General features: G+C 37.6%; 1 protein-coding gene and 1 pseudogene across 1 annotated transcript; both read right to left on the reverse strand.

Moving 5' to 3' along the window:
- Positions 1 to 6,810: 6,810 nt before the first annotated feature.
- On the reverse strand, positions 6,811 to 7,764 carry LOC103556900 (olfactory receptor 5AN6-like; annotated as a pseudogene).
- A 6,226-nt stretch (positions 7,765 to 13,990) lies between these two features.
- On the reverse strand, positions 13,991 to 14,965 carry LOC103556901 (olfactory receptor 5A1-like). The gene has a single exon (XM_008529204.2). The coding sequence runs from the start codon at positions 14,963 to 14,965 to the stop codon at positions 14,003 to 14,005; it is 963 nt and encodes a 320-aa protein (XP_008527426.1). The 3' UTR covers positions 13,991 to 14,002.
- Between the last annotated feature and the right edge of the window lie 5,055 nt (positions 14,966 to 20,020).

Here is a 20,020-nt window from a genome sequence, read left to right on the forward strand (position 1 = left end):
ATACTGCAGTTAGAGCAGAGCAAAGAAAAAAGAATGAAAAAGAGAGAAGAAAGCCTACATAATCCATGGGATTTCATCAAAACAAAATTAGAATAACTGAGGTTCAGAAGGAAAATAGATGGAGAAGTGGGTAGAAATGTTATTTAAAGAAATAATCATGGGAACTTCCAAAACCTGAGGAGAGATTTAAACATCCAAGATCAAAAAAGTAACAGATCACCCTACTATATCATGCCAAAAGAACTTCTCCAAGACACATTATAATAAAACTGTCAAAAGTCAAAGAAAAAAGAGAAAAACAACCAAGGAAAAAAGATTGTAACCTACAAACGAACCTCCATTATGAACCCTCAACAATTTTCTCAGCAGACATCCTACAGCCAGGTGAGAGTGGAATGATATAGTCAGTGTTGAAAGAAAAAACTGCCAGGCAAGAATATTCTATCCTACAAAGTTATATTTCATATAGGAAGGAGAAATAGACTTTCCTAGAAACACAAAAGCTGAGGTTGCTCATCACCACAAGACCTGCTTTGCAAAAAAATGCTGAAAGGACTTTTTAAAGCCTAAACAAAATGACATCAACGTGACATGAAAACGTATGAAAGCATAAACATAGTGATAAAGGTAAATACATAGATACATACAAAACTTCAATTCTGTAATAGCATGATGTTTTAACCACTTCAATATAGTATAAATGTTAAAAATGAAGAACATTAAAAGTAACTATAGCTACTATAATATATTAAATACACAATATAAAAAGAGGTAATGTAATGACAAAATATAAAAGTGGAGAGTAAAAGGGTAGAGCTTTTGGAGACAATTGAAGTTAAGTTGCTATCAGCTTAAAATGAACTGCTTTCTCTATGAGATGCTTATATCAGCCTCATGGTAATCACAAAACAAAAATCTGGAATAGATTCAAAAAAGACAAAGAAAAGCAAACAGAGCACATCACCACAGAAAATCACCAATGTACAAAGGTAGGCAGAAACAGATGAAGAAGAAACAATGAAAATAAGAAATAACCAGAAAAGAATGAATAACATATTATTAATAAGTCCTCACTCATCAATAATCAATCCCAGTATAAATGGGTTGAATACACCAAATCAAAAGGCTGAGAACTGGATGCATAAAAAACAAGATCCAACTATATACTGCCTACAAGAGACTCATAGAGGACATACAAAGCTTTAGGACACACACAGACTCAAAATGAAAAATGGAGAAAGATATTTCATGCAAGTAGAAATAAAAAAAAAAGCGAGAATAGCTATATTTATATAAGACAAAATAGACTTTAAGCCAAATAGGAAAACAAGAGGAGACAAAGAAGACCATTATGTAATGATAATGGGGTCAGTTCATCAGCAAACCTAATAAATGTAAATACATATGCACTCCAAATCAGAGCACATAAATATATTAAGCAAATACTAACAGATCTTAAGAGAGAAACAGACACCAATACAATAATTATAGGGACTTTAATACCCAACTTTTAGCAATAGATAGATCATCTGGACAGAAAATTATCAAGGAAATGTTGGACTTGAAACACACATTAGACCCAATGGACCTAACAGACATTTAGAGAACACTTCCTTCAATAGCAGCAGAATACACGTTCCCCTCAAGTGCACACAGAACAGTTCCAGACTAGAGCATAAGTCAGGACACAAAACATTCTTAGAAAATTAAGATTGAAATCATACCATGTATCTTTCCTGACAACATTGGTATGAAACTAGAAATACACCAGAGGAAACCTGAAAATCTACAAATATGTGGAAACTAAACGACACAGTCCTGAACAACCAAGGGAGCAAATGAGAAATCAAAAGGAAAAGTAAAAAATTTCTTGAAAAAAATAAAATTGAAAACATAATACATCAAAACCAATGGGGTGCTACAAAAAAAGTTATGAGAGGGAAGTGTTTAGCGATAAAAGCGTATATTAAGAATACAGAAAAATCTCAAATAACAACCTAATTTTATACCTCAAGAAACTAGAAAAGAAGAACAAACTAAGCCCAAAGTGAGTAGAAAAAAGGAAAAAACAAAGATCAGAGTGAAAATAAATGAAATAGAGACCAGAAAAACAATTAAAATATCAACATAGCTAAGAGATAGTTTTTGAAAAAATAGCCAAAATTGAAAAACCTTTAGGTAGGTGAAGAATAAAACAAAAAAGACTCAAATAAATAAAATCAGAAATGAAAGAGGAGACATTACAAATGATACTACAGAAATACATAAGATCATAAGAGATGAATATGAAAAATTATATGCCCACAAATTGGATAATTTGGAAGAAAAGGATAACTTCTTAGAAATATACAAGCTACTAAGATTGAATGAGAAAGCAACAGAATATCTGAATAGGACAATTATGAGTAAGGAGGTTGAATAAGTAATCAAAAACCTCCGAATACAGAAAACCCCAGAAGCAGACTGCTTCTCTGGCAAATTCCACCAAACATTTAAAGAACTAGTGGCAATCCTTCTCAAACTCTTCCAAAAAAATTAACTAGAGGGAACACTTCTAATCTCAATTTAGGCAGCCAGCATTACCCTGATACCAAAGCTAGATAAGGACACCACAAGAAACCTATAAACCAATATCTATCCTGAACATAGATGCAAAAATTATCAATAAAATATTAGCAAACAAAATTCAACAACATGGTAAAAGGATTATAAACCATGACCAAGTGAGATTTATCCCTGGGATGGAAGCATGGTTCAACACGCACAAATCAATAAATGTGATACACCATATTAATAGAATGAAAGGTAAAATTCATATGATCCTCTCAATAGATGTGGAAAAAGCATTTGAAAAAGTACAATATCCTTTCATGATTAAAACCCTCAAAATCTGTATACAGAAGAAACACATTTCAACATAATAAAGGCCTGTGAAACAAACCCGGAGCTAACATTATACCCAATGGTGAGAAATTCAAAGTTTTCCCTCTGACATCAGGAACACGACAAGGGTGCTCACTCTCACCCTCTTATTCAAAATAGTACTGGAAGTCTTAACTAGAGCAGAGAGGCAAAATAAAGAAATAAAATAAATCCAAATTTGGAATTTGCAGATGATATGAACTTACATGTAGAAAATCCTAACGACAATCAAAAACGTTTTGGAAGTAATTAACAAGTTCAGAAAAGTTGCAGGATATAAAATCAACATTAAAAAATCAGTTGTGATCCATGAGCTTGAAATATCTTTCCATTTCTTTGTGTCTTCTTTGATTTCTTTCAATACTGTCTTTTAGTTTTCAATGTATAGCTCTTTAACCTCTTTGATAACATTTATTTCTAGACATTTTATTCTTTTTGTTGTGAATGTGAATGGGATTGTATTTTTTATTTCTCTTTCTCCTACCTCATTTTTAGTGTGTAGAAACAAAGCTTATTTTTTATGTTGATTTTGTGTCATGCAACTGTACTGTATTGATGATTTCTAATTGTTTTGTGCTGGATTCTTTAGGGTTTTTTAATATATAAAACCATTTCATCCACAAATAGTGACAGTTGTACCTCTTCCTTTTCAATGTGGATATTTTTATTTCTTTGTTTTTGCAGAATTACTTGGCTGGAAGTTCCAATACTACGTTGGATAAGAGTTGTGAGAGTGCGCATCCTTAGACAACAATATTTTGATCTCAGTTAATTCCCTGGAAATTCAACAAATTATGATTTTTGATTCAGTGCTCAACTATTAACTTCTATGGTCTGTTAAGCTTTATAGACATTGTCTTATGAAATTCTAGATGGTCCTATTTTCCATATTACAGGTAAAAAACAGAAGCCAACAGAGTTCAAGGTCGCATCAGTAAGAAATTGCAGAACTTAACATCTGCCCCTCAACCTAGAGTAATACTTGATGTTTTAGTTTAGAGATTATTCTTTTCACTAAAGGTCAGAGAATTTGGTAAGGAGAAAAAGTCCTGCGGAAAAGTCCTTGGTGGAGGGTGTGGAAGTGAGGGAGAGAGAAGAGTTCAGAATGGGAGAGACTATAAACCTCATAAAACATGAGAACCTAAATCTTACTCCATGTAGGTCTCACTGGGAAAATCACAGAGACATTGATATAGCACAGAATCCACTGTTCTCTATAAATCTTGCTCTCTGACCTTGACCCAGATCCCCCAGGAAAATACTTCTTGCCAAAGGTTGAAATAGCTTATTTCTTTTTTGAAAGAATTTTTCAGATGGGCCCTATTGCACTCCGAGATAGATGCTCTGGCCATGAAAGTGGCTGTCCACCCACTGCCAGAAAGATGCCCTAGACTGGGAATCCTGTTAAATGTGTTATTAGAGCAAGGATGAAAGGAGAAATGACAATTAGAAGGAGAAAATTCTCCAGGTACTTGCTCTCTGGAGTCCTGGCTATCATGGAGTTCTTGCCCCTGCTAATTTCATGCCCCACTTTGCCATGTCCCTTCTGATTCAATTCCCCTGTTCCACATGGTCCTACTATGATCTCCTGATAATAGCTCTTCTTTTAATGAAGGTGGAGTCATTTGAGCTGAAAAGCATCCAGTGATAATACAACCTAACAATTTCAGTTTCCAGGACCTGAAGCTAATGGAGCTAAGAGATTTGCCCAAGATGGCACAGCTAACTGATTGAATAGCTTGATGACAAAATTACGTATGTGGACACTTCCCTGTTTACAAGGCAGCTTATTTTAAATATATACATATATACATTTTCTCAACTCCGTGACCTGAATCAATTATCACAGCAGCCCTGTAATGCAGACATGGCATGATTTCCTATGCATAAGTGAGGATATTGGAGCAATAAGAAATATTACACAACATGCTTTCTGTTAATAGTAGGTTTAATTCATGTGTTCTGAATTGGAGTTCTTCATAACATATTATGCTGCATTACTAATGCTTCATTAAAAATATCTACTTAAGATCATCCTCACAAACTTTTTTTTATGTTTTTGTTAAATAAAAGCTCACATATCTGCCATTTTCAGGGATACAGAGATGTTTTAGAAAGGTCTCATTTTTGCTTTGATCTACTTTAGCTTTGATCTACTTCTAGGGAGAAAGGGGTGGGTGGGGCAATGGGTTAATTATTTGATTTAACACTTGCTAATGCATTAGTAGCTATATATCCCCCCTGATAAGAACGGCAATAATTTCAGCTTCTAAAATGAACAGAGGCTTAAGATAGTTTTAAAGATATAACACCATACATATGGATTTGAGGCCTATGGATAGTGATAAAGGACGTGTTTCATGTCAGTAAGAAGGATTTGTGTTCCACAAATGATGCTTTGTGAGATTCTACATGGATTGTTGCTACAGTGGGAAGAACATGGTAGGACTCAATATGCCCAAAGTTCTATTTGTAAAATGAGGATAATTTCTCACCTGCCAACTGCACATAGTAATAGAAAAAAAAAATCACATTTATGCAGTGTAACTATATGAAATGTTAAGTGTTGTATGAATGCTAATATAATATGTATGAAACTTAGTCTATAAATTTTTGTCTAAAAAAACCTCTTTTAAATTTTCGTTAAATTCTGTTGGTTGGATTCCAAGTCTTCATGATACCTGCAAGTCTGGTGGCTCTGCTGTTCCCTGGTCAGATGAAGTCCTGGAATCCCCAGAGGCTCAGATCTCTGGGACTCCGACCCTGCCTCCCTATACTGACGACGGCAGCGTTCACTTCTGAGGTCTTCCGTGGTCCCTGGCAAGCTACCATGGAGAATGTTCCAGGCCATCTATACCCAGAAATTGATGACTTGGACTTCTTTCCAGCCTCTGAGAAGCTCCCAAGTTCTTGACCTTAAAAGTGCCCCTTCTTTCTACTGTTTCTTTCTCACATCTGTTCTTTTTTTTGTTTTGTTTTGTTTTTAAGGATTGGCACCTGGGCTAACAACTGATGCCAATCTTTTTTTTTTTTTTTCTGTTTTATCTCCCCAAAGCCCCCCTGTACACAATTGTATATCTTAGTTTCAGGTCCTTCTAGTTGTGGGATGTGGGACGCCACCTCAACATAGCCTGACGAGCGGTGCCATGTCCGCGCCTAGGATCCGAACCCTGGGCCGCTGCAGCGGAGTGTGCGAACTTAACCACTCGGCCACGGAGCTGGCACCTCACATCTGTTCTTGACAACTCACTTCACTAGGAGTCTTGAGGTGTAAGATGGAGGGAACAGGGTTATTTGGGAATCAAGCCAGACCAATCTTTTTCCCTCTCCTCTCCTCCCTTCACCTTCCCTCTGTTTCCTTTCTCTCTGTCTTCTTTATCCATTTCACCTTTCTGTGTCTCTCCTTCTAACACTTGCTCTCTCTTTCTCTCTCTCTCTCTGTTCAGGATTAAGATTATAAAGCGTTATTTTAAAAATTATTTTTAATTTCCACGTATTTAATTTTATACATTATTTTATTTTCATTGAAATATAAATAAATGCTTGACAATTAAAAAAAAAGAAAATGGGTGAGGAAAAAATTGTGTGGCTTCTAGGTTCTTCCTACTTCTCTGTATATAAGGTCTGACAGTATCTCTGTTCAGAAAACATAGCGCTTTATCAGCCTAGTTCTATTCATGGAAACAGGCTTTGTAATTTGCATTCAGTGTTGATAACACTGCCTCAGACATCACTTGAAGGTAGTAGTTAAACATAAGGGCAGCAAAAATCAAGGAGCTAAGTGTTCACTTCTCTTTACCTAGCTATCTTGTGACCCTCAAAAGGTCGATTGCATATTCTTACCCCTGTCTTCCTTATTGGGAAATAATACCTGCACAAGTATTGTTTTTATTGAGGTAAATGTGCCGCCCTCTTCATCACCATCTTGAAGGCCTCTTTCATCTCCTTGTGCCTCAGACTGTAGATGACACAGTTTAACATGGGGATAAAGATAACATAGAACACTGACAGCACCTTGTCCTGCTTCTTGGAGTGGTTAGAGCTGGGAAACAGGTACACGGAGGGGCTCATGCCAGAGAACAGTGTCACAACTGCCAGATGAGAAGCACAGGTATTTAAGGCCTTGGCATTACCTTTAATGGAGGATATTTTCAGGATGGAAGCTGAAATGAAATCATAGGATAAGAGGATAACAAGGAAAGAACCAAATCCTACAAAAATACCTACCAGAAAAAGGATGATGAAGGGATTAGAGCAAGACAAGGGAATAATCTGGGTTATGTCACAGAGGAAATGTTGAATGAGACTGGGCCCATAGTTGTAGAGATTAAAGAAAGTGACTATTTGAACTAAGCTACTAAAGAAACCACTCCCACAGGCCCCAGCAACCATATTCTGACAGAGGCCAGGAGCCATGATGGCTGAGTACTGAAGAGGCCTATTAATAGCAACACATCTGTCATAGGACATGGTAGCCAAGAGGCAGTGCTCAGTCAGACCCATCCTAGACCCAACAAAACACTGGGTGGCGCAGGCAATGAAGGAAATCATTTTTTCTTCTTTTAAGAAGTCTCAAAGCATCCTTGGGCTGGTGGAAGAAGAACAGCAGATGTCTAAAAATGACAGGAAACTGAGAAAAAAGTACACAGATTTGTGCAGGTTGGAGTGCATCCTGATTAGGATGATAAGACCCATGTTCCAGAGGAGGGTCACAAATTAGATCCCTAGGAAGACTGGGAAGAGGATAAGTTGCAGCTCTTTTCGATCTGAGAGTCTCAGGAGAACAAATATGGCCACAGAGGTGTGATTTCTGTCACCTCCCATGGACCTGCTTCATACCATCTGCTGAGAAAAAGATGTGAGAAGGAAAAGGATTTATTATTAAAAAACAAAACTAAATGCTGTTCATTTTTTCCACTAATGCAGCTGACTAAATATATAAACTTAAATTATCAATGTTGAATTAATTGGTGCCTTTCATGTATAATCACCAACTTTTAACAAAAAAAAATTCTCCCTGTTAAATATTTTCACTCTCTCTTTTAGGACAAAAGATAGTACATGAGCATCATTAGTACATTATCACTAAAATGTCTTAATGTTTTACCACTCCAGAGTTTGCAAATATATGAGACTTTGGAAATAGACCAAATCAGTAAAATACATCATCTTTCTGTATTATCATCCAAAGATTCTGCTCAGCCACAGCTAAGATATTAACTCAATGATTGAAGAAGCCCCTGAATCATGCTGGGCCTTGTATGTCAAATGAAAATGGTGAAGTATGAGCTCTTTAAAATCTCCTTGATAACTAGTATTTGATTAGTCTGCAATCAGGGAAGCTGGAAATTTCTGTAATTACTTTTCCACTTTCATAAAACCTGGAGAGATATAAGAATAAAGTAATGGGATGGTGGGAAGAGTCACACAAGAAGCAGCTTGGAAATGGATGTGACTTACACAACTTTTGACTCTAGACAGGCTCTTGAGAAGTTAGATATGACAAGGTAGTAAGGTCCATTATGCTCCCCTCCTTGTACGTGCAGATTTTTTTTCCCTCAAATCAGAGATTCTTAAGAGTTAAATTATCTAGGACAGTGATTCTTGATATTCTTTGGGTAAGTGATACTTAAAAATCTTTTAGAAACTCTGGACCCTCTACCCAGCAAATTGCAACCACTTACCACCATTGCATATGGTTTTCTTGGATTCTAAATCACCGTTGAGTCTATTTTTGGTGCCCATATTAAAGCCTTCTCCTAGAAAGTAGAGTGACTTGAACTCATGTAAGGGTTAGGATGCTTAGGAAATGGATACAGAGATTAGGAAAGTCAGGTGAGATTTCTGGAATTTCTTTCTCTTTTTCTCATTGGAGCCAGTCCAGGGAAGGCAAGCGCTAAGTCATCAGGCCAACAGGTAAATAACCAAAAGAATATTTTCACATCTGGAACTGTATGCCCTCTTCAAGATGCCATAGTTGTCATATCTCCAGATGCTCATTCGAACATCTTCCAACACAAACACATTTTTATTCAGATGAACTCAAACTAGAAAGCAAATCATCACATTCTGTTAAAGGTAGAAAATAGACGTCAAATGTAGCCTGGGAGTTGTGGATATAAGTAGAAGTCTTGGAAATTTCCCTGGAGAAAGGCTGTGACATGAATGAAGTAAACTACGTCTATGAACTACAAATATTTGTCAGCATTAGCTATCCAAAATGTCTTCCTTCTGCCCAAACAATTCCCACACTCTTAGTTCCAAAAATGAATAAAAATGGAAAATTCCCACAGAAGCATAAGGCTATAGCCTGAGAAGTAACGTAGAGGGTTCCTTTCCCCAAATCAAATCAGTCATGACTTCACAGTACACTGTTTTGAAAAGAATTCTGAAAGAATGATGAAATTAAATATAAAAGAAATTCAAGATTTGCCCTCAACATGGAAAGAGAAATGGTAGCAGACTCTGTGTTTACTCTACCATACTTAAATGTGGTTCTGTCCACAGTGAGACTGAATGGATGGAGGATTTTGTGAGAAGAGAACAGAAATTTCATTGTTCATCATCATCACCATCGTCATTACTAACACTCATGACAACAAAAAGATATATTTAGCAGCTAAAATACGTACTGGTTTCTTGTACTTGCAGAAATATTCACAACTTCCTCTAATGTCCATTCATTCAATATGGTAACCTTAAATCTGGTGTGCCATCTACCAAACATAAACATTACTCTAAAGATTGCCTCTATGTTTCTATTATATGCCTCTGAAACCTCAACTAAATGTATGTCATTGAATCTTCCTGTTCTACCTTCCACATCACTGAAACACACATTATGCATCTTTCTCTACCGTGTTCTGTTTACTTTTTACAGATCTCTCTTCCAGTAAATTCATTCTATCATAAGTTGTGCTAATTGGCTGTTTACCTCAGTCACTGAATTTCAAATTTCAATCATAATATTTTGTTTTCTCCCTAGAGATTACACTTTGTTCTTTACCCCAATTAGCAGCTTTGATAATCTCTTATTTTATCATACTTTCAATATTATATTTATTTAAATTGTTAAACATTTAAATTATCACCATCTAATAATACAAATGCGTAGATTTGCAAGTCTCATTCTATAGTTTGATGTTATTGCTAACTCTTGCTCAGGTGCTTTGTTTATTTGTGTTTTCAGTGATTTTTTAATCTTCAGTTCATGTTTCCTTATATTATTTGTGAGCATCATTGACACTTGAGTTTGAAATGTTTTCCTTCAGAAATGATTCTATATTACTAAGTTCAGATACCTTAGGTGCAACACCAATCCCAAACCCCTTTAAACAAAAATTGTACCTGGTGTTTTTTGGTGTCATAATAGTAATAATATTTAGTCTGTGTGTCTACATAAGTAGATGAATGACGTTAAAAATTATCAAGGGAAGGAGTGATGTCAGCATCTTAACAGTGAATGACATTTCTCCTTTTGGCCCTGCTTCTGTAGCAGTCAGTTGGATATCCATCCACAAACAAAACCACCTTTGTGGGAGTTGTAGTATCTGGCACTATATGCTAAGAAGCCAGAAGGAATCTCGCCTACCTGTGCATCCAGCAATAGGTAGATGGATCTCATTATGGGCTAAAAGGTCAGCAGTGGCCAGTGAACCTGCCCCAACCATCTTGGCTATGGTCAGGTAAGCCTAGAGAGTGCAGACTTGGGAAGACACCCATGAATAAGAGACACATTGTGGAAGCCCAGCCTTCCTGAGAGGGAATTCCAGCACACTAGGTGGAACAGAAAAAAAGTATGAATTTGGTCACAGTTGAGACAATGAAAGGTGCTTTTGCAGCACCTCATCCCCTCAAGGTAACACTGCACAAGCAAAACTATTCAGCAGTGGCAAGCTATCCTGCAGGGAAAAAAGAACAGTGAATGAGCACTCAGATTACCCCTGTAGTGCTGGACACAGCCAGAGAAACCTGTCTTTCTCCTGAAGTACCTAGACTACTAAGAAGAGAGTTCATGACTGCAGGGAGAAGAGAGATGAGGAAATGGGCAAATAAAAACATCGAGGGGCATTAACAAGGCATAGTTGCTGCTGACTGCACTCAGGATTTTACCAGAAAGTTCAACCATGAGCCACCAGGAGTACTTTACCAGATGATCTCCTGACCAGATGCATGGGACACTCAACCTGCCAGTGCTAAGCCCATACCTCTCCCCACTCTGCAACTGGATCCTTGTACACATTTCCAAGGGCAGCAGTGAGAGTAAATCTGGTAAACTGAGTGCTCTCAGAAAAACAGATGTGGGTCTGTGGGAAAGGGAGAAATTACAAACATGAGCTGTAACACCTCATTCTGGGAATGAAAAAAGAGGTTTCCCGTAGCCAATCTAATTAGTGGTAATAAGCGTAGAAAACACAACAGCTTAAGAATTCTGCAACAAGAAGGAGCAAGAGGATGCAGCATGTGTACCATACAAAGGCAGAGAAAATCTCAGATATAACAAAATGAGCAGAACGAAATACTTGCTAAAGAGATAAATATTATAAAAAAGAACCAAACAGAAATTCTGAAGCTGAAGAATTCAATTAATGAAATGAACAGTTTAATAGAGAATATCTGCAGTGGAGTAGAGCAAATGCAAGACAGATAAGTGAGCTAGAGGACAGAAAGTTTGAAATTACCCTGTCAGAGCTAAGCAAAGAAAAAAGAATGACAAAGTGCAAAGAAAACCTACATGGTCTATGGGATTCCATCAAAACACAATTAGAATAATTGTGGTTCAGAAGAAGAAAAGAGACAGAAAGGAGCAGAAAACTTATTACAATAAACAATCCTGAGACTTCCAAAATATGGGGATAGATTTAAACACCCAAGTTCACAAAGTGAACAGATCATTCTGCCCTCATCCAAGAATAATACCTGACATTTTACTGTAAAGATTCTTCTTTTCACTGAAGCTCAGAGAATTTGGTTAAGAAGAAAGAGAACCTAAGGAAGAGCCATAAGAGGAGGGTGTGGAGCAAGGGAGAATGAAGAGTTATAGAATGGGAGATATCATAACCTTTATAAAACTTATAAGGACCATAAATCTTACTCACATAGGTCTTACTGGGAGAATCATATGGATATTGAGATAGCGCAGTATCACTGTTTTCTATAAATCTGGCCCTCTGACCTCGACCCAGATTCCCCAGGATAACAGAGTTCTTGCCAAAGGTTGAAATTGCTTATTTCTTTTCAAAAGAATTATTCAGGTGAGTCCCATTGCATTCCAAGATTTCATGGTTTAGGCCATGAAATTGGATGTTCACTCACCAAAGAGATACCCACAACTGGGAATCCTCTTAACTGTGTTATTAGGGCAGAGGTGAAAGGAAAAATGACAACCATAGGGAGAAAACTCTCCAGGTACTTGCTCTCTGGAGTCATGGTTTTCAGGGCATATTTTCCATAGTAATTTCACGCCCCAGTTTGTCATATCCCTTCTGATTCAATTCCCCACTTCCTCATGGCCCAATTATGATCTCATGATTATAGCTTTTCTTTTAACAAGCTTGGAATCATTTGAGCTGGAAAGGAATTACAGATTGTCTAGTCTAACACCATAATTTTCAAATTGAGGGACTTGAAGCCAGAAGAGCTAAAAGATTTGCCAAAAATGACACAGCTGGCTGACAATATAGTTTGGTAAAAATAAATTAGATATATGAATGCTTCCCTGTTTACAAAGCATTTTCTTTTTAGATATACACACTTTCTCAACTCCCTGACCTGAATCAATTATCATAGCAGCCCTCGGTGGCTGACACGGCATGATTTCCTATGCATAAGTGAGGATATAGAACAATAAGGAATACAATAAAACTAATTTATGACAGAGCCTGGAATCCCCAAGAGGCTCAGACCCCTGGAACTTGAGTCTCACCTCCCTAGACATGCCAGTACAGCCATCATTTCTGAAGTCTTGTATTGTCTCTGAGAAGCTACCATGGGGCATCTCCAGGCCACTTATGCCCAGAAATTGATGATTTTGATTTCTTTCTAGTCTCTGAGAATCTTCCCAACTCTTGACCATAAAAGTACTGCTTCTTTCTACCATTTTTTTCCCATTATTTTTTAAAATTCACTTCACAAGGAGGCTCAAGGAGTAAGATAGAGGGAACAAAGTTATTTGGGAGTGAAATCAGATCAATATTTCTCCTGCTCTTCTCCTTTTGTCTTTTCTCTTCTCCTCACCTCCCCTACCCTTCCCTCTGTTCCCTTTCTTTTTCTCTCTCTGCGTTTCTCTCTCACTTTCCATTTTTCTCTTTCTATGTCTCTCAGTCTCAGACTCTCTCTCTCTCTCTCTAAGATTATAAAGAATTCATTTTAAAATTATTTTTAATTTTCACATGTTTACTTGTTCTACATTATTTTATTTTTAATTAATATAAATGAATGCTCAACAATTAAAAATAAATAAAAGAAATGAAGAAAATTGGCGAGGAAAGAATTGTCTGTGTGGCTTCATAGCTTCTTTTATTTTCTTGACATATAATATGTATCACAAACTGTTCTCAAAAAATAGTTTTATATAACTGGGTCTAATCATGGAAACAGGCTTTTTAAACTGAATTCAATGTTGATGACACTGCCTCAAAGAGATCACTTGGTGGTGGCAGCTAAACTTAATGGCACCAGGAATCAAGGAGCCAAGTTTTCACTTCTCTCTGCCTAGCTATCTTGTGTCTCTAAAAAGGTCACTTCCGTATTTTTATCCCTGTCTTCTTTTTTTTTTCTTTTTTTTTTTTTTTGAGGAATATCAGCCCTGAGCTAACTACTGCCAGTCCTCCTCTTTTTGCTGACGAAGACTGGCCCAGAGCTAACATCCGTGCCCGTCTTCCTCTGCTTTATATGCGGGATGCCTACCACAGCATGGTGTGCCAAGTGGTGCCATGTCCACACCCGGGATCGGAACCGGCAAAACTCGGGCCGCCGAGAAGCAAGAAGCGGAACGTGTGAACTTAACTGCTGTGCAACTGGGCCGGCCCCTAGCCCTGTCTTCTTTATAGAGGAAATAATACCTGCACGAATATGGTTCTTACTGAGTAAAATGTGTTAGCCTCTTTATCACCTTCTTGAGGGCCTCTTTGATCTCCTTGTTCCTCAGACTATAGATAAGAGGGTTTAACATGGGGATAAAGATAACATAGAACACTGACAGCACCTTGTCCTGCTTGTTGGAGTGGTTAGAGCTGGGAAGCAGGTACACAGAGAGGCTTGTGCCATAGAAGATTGTTACAACTGCCAGGTGAGAGGCACAAGTATTGAAGGCCTTGGCACTACCTTTCACAGAAGATATTTTCAGGATGGAAGCTGCAATAAAACCATATGATAAGATGGTAACTAGGAAAGAATTGAACCCAACAAAAGTACACACCAGAAAAAGAACCATTTGGCTGATGGAGGGATCAGAGCAAGACAAGGAAATAATCTGGGTTATGTCACAGAAGAAATTTGGAATGATATTGGACCCACAGTAGTAGAGATGAAAGCAAGCCACTGTTAGAAATAAGCTACCAAGGAAACCACTCCCACAGGCCCCAGCAACCATCTTCTGACAAAGGCTGGGAGTCATGACGACTGAGTACTGCAGAGGCCTACCAATAGCAATATATCTGTCATAGGCCATGGCAGCCAAAAGGCAGCACTCAGCCAGACCCATCCAGCACCCAACAAAATACTGGGCGGCACAGGCAGTGAAGGAAATCATTTTTACATCTCTTAAGAAGTCTGAAAGCATCCTTGGGCTGGTGGAAGAAGAATAGCAGATGTCTAAAAATGACAGGAAACTGAGAAAAAAGTACATAGGTGTGTGCAGGTGGGAGTCCATCCTGATTAGGATGATGAGACCCAGGTTCCATATTAGAGTCACAAGGTAGATTCCTAGGAAAATTGGGAAGAGGATAAGTTGCAGCTCTTTTTCATCTGAGAGTCCCAGGAGAACAAACATGACCACAGAGGTGTGATTTCTCTCTCCTTCCATGGACCTGATTGGTACCATCTCTGGAGAAAAAGATGAGAGGTAAAAATGGTTTCATTTTCAAAAAACACAAAGAAATATTCTTTTTTCTTTTTGCAATCATGCAGCTGACTAAATATACAACATTGAATCATGAATGTTGAATTAACCTGTTTCCTCCATCTTAACTGAAAAATATTGTCATTCTCTCTTTGCCAATGAAAGACAGTAAATAGACATCATTCATACATTATTCCCTAAAATGTCTTAAGGTTTTCCAGTTCCAGATGTTACAAATATACGACAATGGGGAATTGACTAAATTAGGAAAATGCTGTCATCTCTCTAAATGGTGAAACAGAACGATTCTGCTCAGCTATGGCTCTGATATTGTTTCAGTGCTTGAGGAAGCCCCAGAATCATGCTGGGCCTCGTATGTCAAACGAGCATGGTGAAGTCGGTGCTCTTTAAAATATCCATGGGAACTAATATTCAATTAATCTGTAATTAGGGAGGGTGGGCAATTTTGTAACTGCCTTTCTGTTTTCATAAACCCAGGAAAGAGATAATAATAATATAACACGATGATGGGAAGAGTCACAAACCAAGAAGCAGCCTGGGAATAGATGTGACTTAACCAACTTTTGACTCTAGGAAGTCTCCTGAGAAGTTATATAAGACAAGACTGAAAGAGCCTTTATGCTCCCTTCTTTGCAGGTGCAGATTTTTCTTTTCTCAAATCAGAGATACTTACAAGTTAAATTATCTAGGACAGTGATTCCTGATCTTCTTTGGGTCAATGATACTTTTGAAATTTGTTGTAAACTCCAGACCCTATAACCAGCAAACTGTAACCACTTACTACCTTTCTGTATGTTTTCTTTTAATTTTTTTTCTTTTGGAGATTGGCACCTGAGCTAACGACCGTTGCCAATCTTCTTTTTTCTTTTTCTTTCTGCTTTTTCTCTCCAAATCCCCCCAGTACAAAGTTGTATATTTTAGTTGTGGGTCCTTCTATTTGTGGCACATGGAATGCCGCCTCAACGTGGCCTGATGAGTGGTGCCATGTCCGCTTCCAGGATCCGAACCAGCAAAACCCTGGGCCGCCATAGCGGAGCGTGCAAACTTAACCGCTCGACCGCGGGGCCAGCCCCCGTGCATATGGTTTTATTGGATGCTAAATCACCCTTGAGTCTATTCGTGGTTCGTAGGTTCAAGGCTTCTTCTATAAAGTAGAATGGGTTGAACTCATGTAAGGGTTTCGATACTTAGGCAATAAACATGGGGATTAGGAAATTCAGGCAGGATTTCTGGAAGTTCTTTCTCTTTTTCTCATTGGAGCCAGTCCACGGAAGGCAAGCACTAAGTCATGAGGCCAAATGGTAAATAATCAAAAGAATATTTTTGCCTCAGGCACTGTATGTCCTCTTCAAGATGCACTAGCTGCCATCTCTCCAGATGGTCATTAGAACATCTCCCAACACAAACACATTTTTATTCAGATGAACTTAAACTGGAAGGTAAATCGTGGGGTGCTGTGAAAGGTAGAAAATAGATGTCATAGCATGGAAGTTGTGGATATGAGTAAAAGTCGAGAATTCCCTGGAGAAAGAATGTGGCACTAATGGCATAACCAGTGTCTATGAACTACAAAAATTTATCAGCATTATCCATCCAGCATGTCTTCCTTTTCCTTAACCATTTCCCAGCCTCTGAGTTCCAAAAATGAATAAAAAGATAAAATATCCATAGAAGCATAAGACTTTAGTCTTGGAAGTAAGGTAGAAGGATTCATTTCCTAAAATCAGTGCAGTCATTTCTTCACGATGCACTGTTTTGAGAAGAACCCTGAAGGAAAGAGGAGATTAATTGGAAAAGAATACTAAGATTTTGCCATCACTATGGAAGGAGAGATGGTCGCAGACAGACTACATGTTTACCATCACGGAATTAGATGAGGTTCTGTCCACAGTGAGACTGAATGGAAGGAGAATTTTGTGAGCAAAGAGCATAAAATTGCATTCTGCATCATCATCACCATCAAAATCATAGCCAATAATTATGACAACAAAAAAGACTTATTGAACAGCTACAGTACATAATGAACATCTCCTTCTACTCATGGAGATATTCATGGTTTTCTCTAATGTCCATTTATTCAGTATGGTAAACTTAAGCCTGTTGTGCTGTCTACTAAGCACGGATATTACTCAAAATTGCCTCTATAACTCTATTATATGCCCATGGAACGCCAGTTAGAGTATGCTGAATCTTCTAGCTCTATCCTCCACATCACTGAAATATCCATTATTTGTATTTCTCTAATGTGTTCTGTTTAATTTTTACAAATTTCTCTTCTAGTAAATTCATTCTATCATAAGTTGTGCTAACGGGCTAACTCATCCATTAATTTAAATCATAATATGTTGTTTTCTCTCCATTATTCTTTTTTTTATCCTTTTCTCAGATACTTAGTTTTGATAGTCTCTTATGGGTTCATCATACTTTTCATAGTATTCTTTATTTATACATATTATAAATATGTATAAATACCTATTTAAAATATTGAAATTATCTTCTTGAAATTACTATGTAATGATTTAAATACATCTTTTTGCAAGTCTGATTCTACAGTTTAATGATATGGCTGACTTACACAAGGTGCCCTGTTAACTTGTGGCTTAGTGATTATTTTTAATCTTGACTTCATGTTTCTTTAAAAGTTATATGTTAGAATTATTGACGCTTGTGTTTAAAATTTGTTTCTTCACAAATGATTTATATTACTTTTGTCAGATACCATGGGCACAATACCAACCCAGAATCTCTTAAACAAAAATTTTGATTTGGTGTTTTTTGGTATTACAATAATGATAATATTTGGGCTGCAAATCTACATAAGGAGATAGATGAGATTAAAAATTATCAGAGGAACTAGTGATGTCAACATCATAGTGACAAAAGACATTCCTCCTTTTTGTCCTGCTTTTGTAACAATCAACTGGACATCTATCTATGAACTAAAGAGCCTTTGTGGAGTTGTGGTATCTGGCATGATATGCCAAAGGATCTAGGAGGAATCTCTCCCACGTGTGCATCCAGTAATAGGCAGACAGACCTTAGCACTGGCTTCAAAGCCAGCAGGAACAGCAAAACTGCCCCAACCCAATTTGGTCATAGTCCAGTAAAGACTGGAGACTGCTGACTTAGGCAGACACCCATGAATGAGAGAGACTTTGTGGAAGCCCAGTCTTCCTGACAGGGGATTCCAGTGTACTCCTGGGGCAGAAAAAAGGTGTCAGTTTGGTCACAGTGGAGACAGTGAAAGGAGCTTCCCCAGCACCACCCTCTTCAAGATAACACTGCACAGGTGGAACTACTCAGCAGTGGCAAACTCTCCTGCACAGGAAGAAGAGCCATGAATCCGTGCCCAGCTACACTGGTAATGTGAGACACAGCTGAGGAACTCCATTCTCTCTAGAGTTATGTAGACTACTGAGGCAGACAGACTATGAATGGAGGGAGAAGGGAGATCAATTAAGAGGCAGATAGAAATATCAAAGGAATTAAAGGGGCATCGGGTCTCAGGATTTCAGCAGGAAGTCCACCCATGAGCCTCTAGGAGTACCTCACCAGAGGATTCCCCCCACCAGATCCACTAGACTCCCCAGTGCTAAACCCACACCTCTCCCCACCCTGCAACTGGCTCCGTGTTCACATTCCTGAGTGTAGCAGTGAGAGCAAATCTGGTCAACTGAGTGATCTCAGAAAAAACAGACCTGGTCTGTGGACAATGGAGAAACTGCAAACATGAGCAGGAGTGCCACCTTCTGGAAAACAAGAAAGAGGTTTCCAGTAACCAGCCTGGTGAGTGTTAAGCAGAAAAAAACACAGTAGCTTAAGAATTCTGTCATGACAGGGAACAAGGAAAGGGGAGCATGTGTACCCATACAAAGGCAGAGAAAACTCAAGATCTTTTATTATGCTACTCAACAACACTTAACTTGAAATTAATTAAAGATTTCAATATAAGACCTAAAAACATAAAACTTGTAGAAGAAAAAATAGAGGAAAAGCTCCTTGGCATTGATTGTGACAATGATTTTTTGGATCTAACACCAAAAGCACAAGCAACACAAGCAAAAATTTAAAAAAGCAGGACTACATAAAACTAAAAAGCTTCTCCACAGCAGAAGAAACAATCCAAAAAAGGTGAAAGGCAACCTATAGAATGAGAGAAAATATTTGCAATCCATATATCAGAAAAGGAGTTATTTCCAATATATTTAAATCTCATACAACTCAATAAAACAATCAGTCTGCTTAAACAATAGGCAGTGTAACCAGGCATTTTTCAAAAAAGACATTCAATGGCCAACAGGTGTGTAAAAAAGATGCTCAGTATCACTAATCATCAGGGAAGTGCAAATCAAAACCACCTGTTTTTAGATATTGTCTCACACCTGTTAAATGATTATCATCAAGACAAGAGAGAACAAGTGCTGGCAAGGATGTGGAGACAAGGGAATTCTTGTAGACTTTCATGAGAATGTTAATTGGTTCAGCCACTATGGAAAAAGGTATGGAGTTTCTTTAAAAAATTGAGAATAGAACTACCATATGATCCAGCAATTCCACTTCTGGGTACACATCCAAAGGAAATTAAAAAAGGATATCAAAAAGATATCTGCACTTCCATGATTATTGTAGCATTATTCACAATAGGCAAGATATGGAAACAACCTGTGTCCATAAATGCATGAATGGATAAAGAAATTGCGATACACACACACCATAAACACATACACACACTGGAACATTACCGAGCCACAAGAAAGAAGAAAATCCTGCCATTTGCAACAACATAGATGGCCCTTGAGGGTCAGATAGAGAAAGTCAGATGTACATCATTATATTTCAAAATCTGTATAGGCTAGATCTTATTGTTTCCACCACAAAAAAAGAAATATACTTATGTGACATGATAGAGGTGTTAGCTCATGCTATGGTGGTAAGCATGTTGCAATATGTAAACATTTCAAATCAACACGTTGAACACTTTAAACGTACACAATGCTATATGTCAATTTTATCTTA

Source organism: Equus przewalskii, chromosome 11 (genome assembly GCF_037783145.1).
Source record: "Equus przewalskii isolate Varuska chromosome 11, EquPr2, whole genome shotgun sequence".
NCBI classification, from domain to species: Eukaryota; Metazoa; Chordata; class Mammalia; order Perissodactyla; family Equidae; genus Equus; species Equus przewalskii.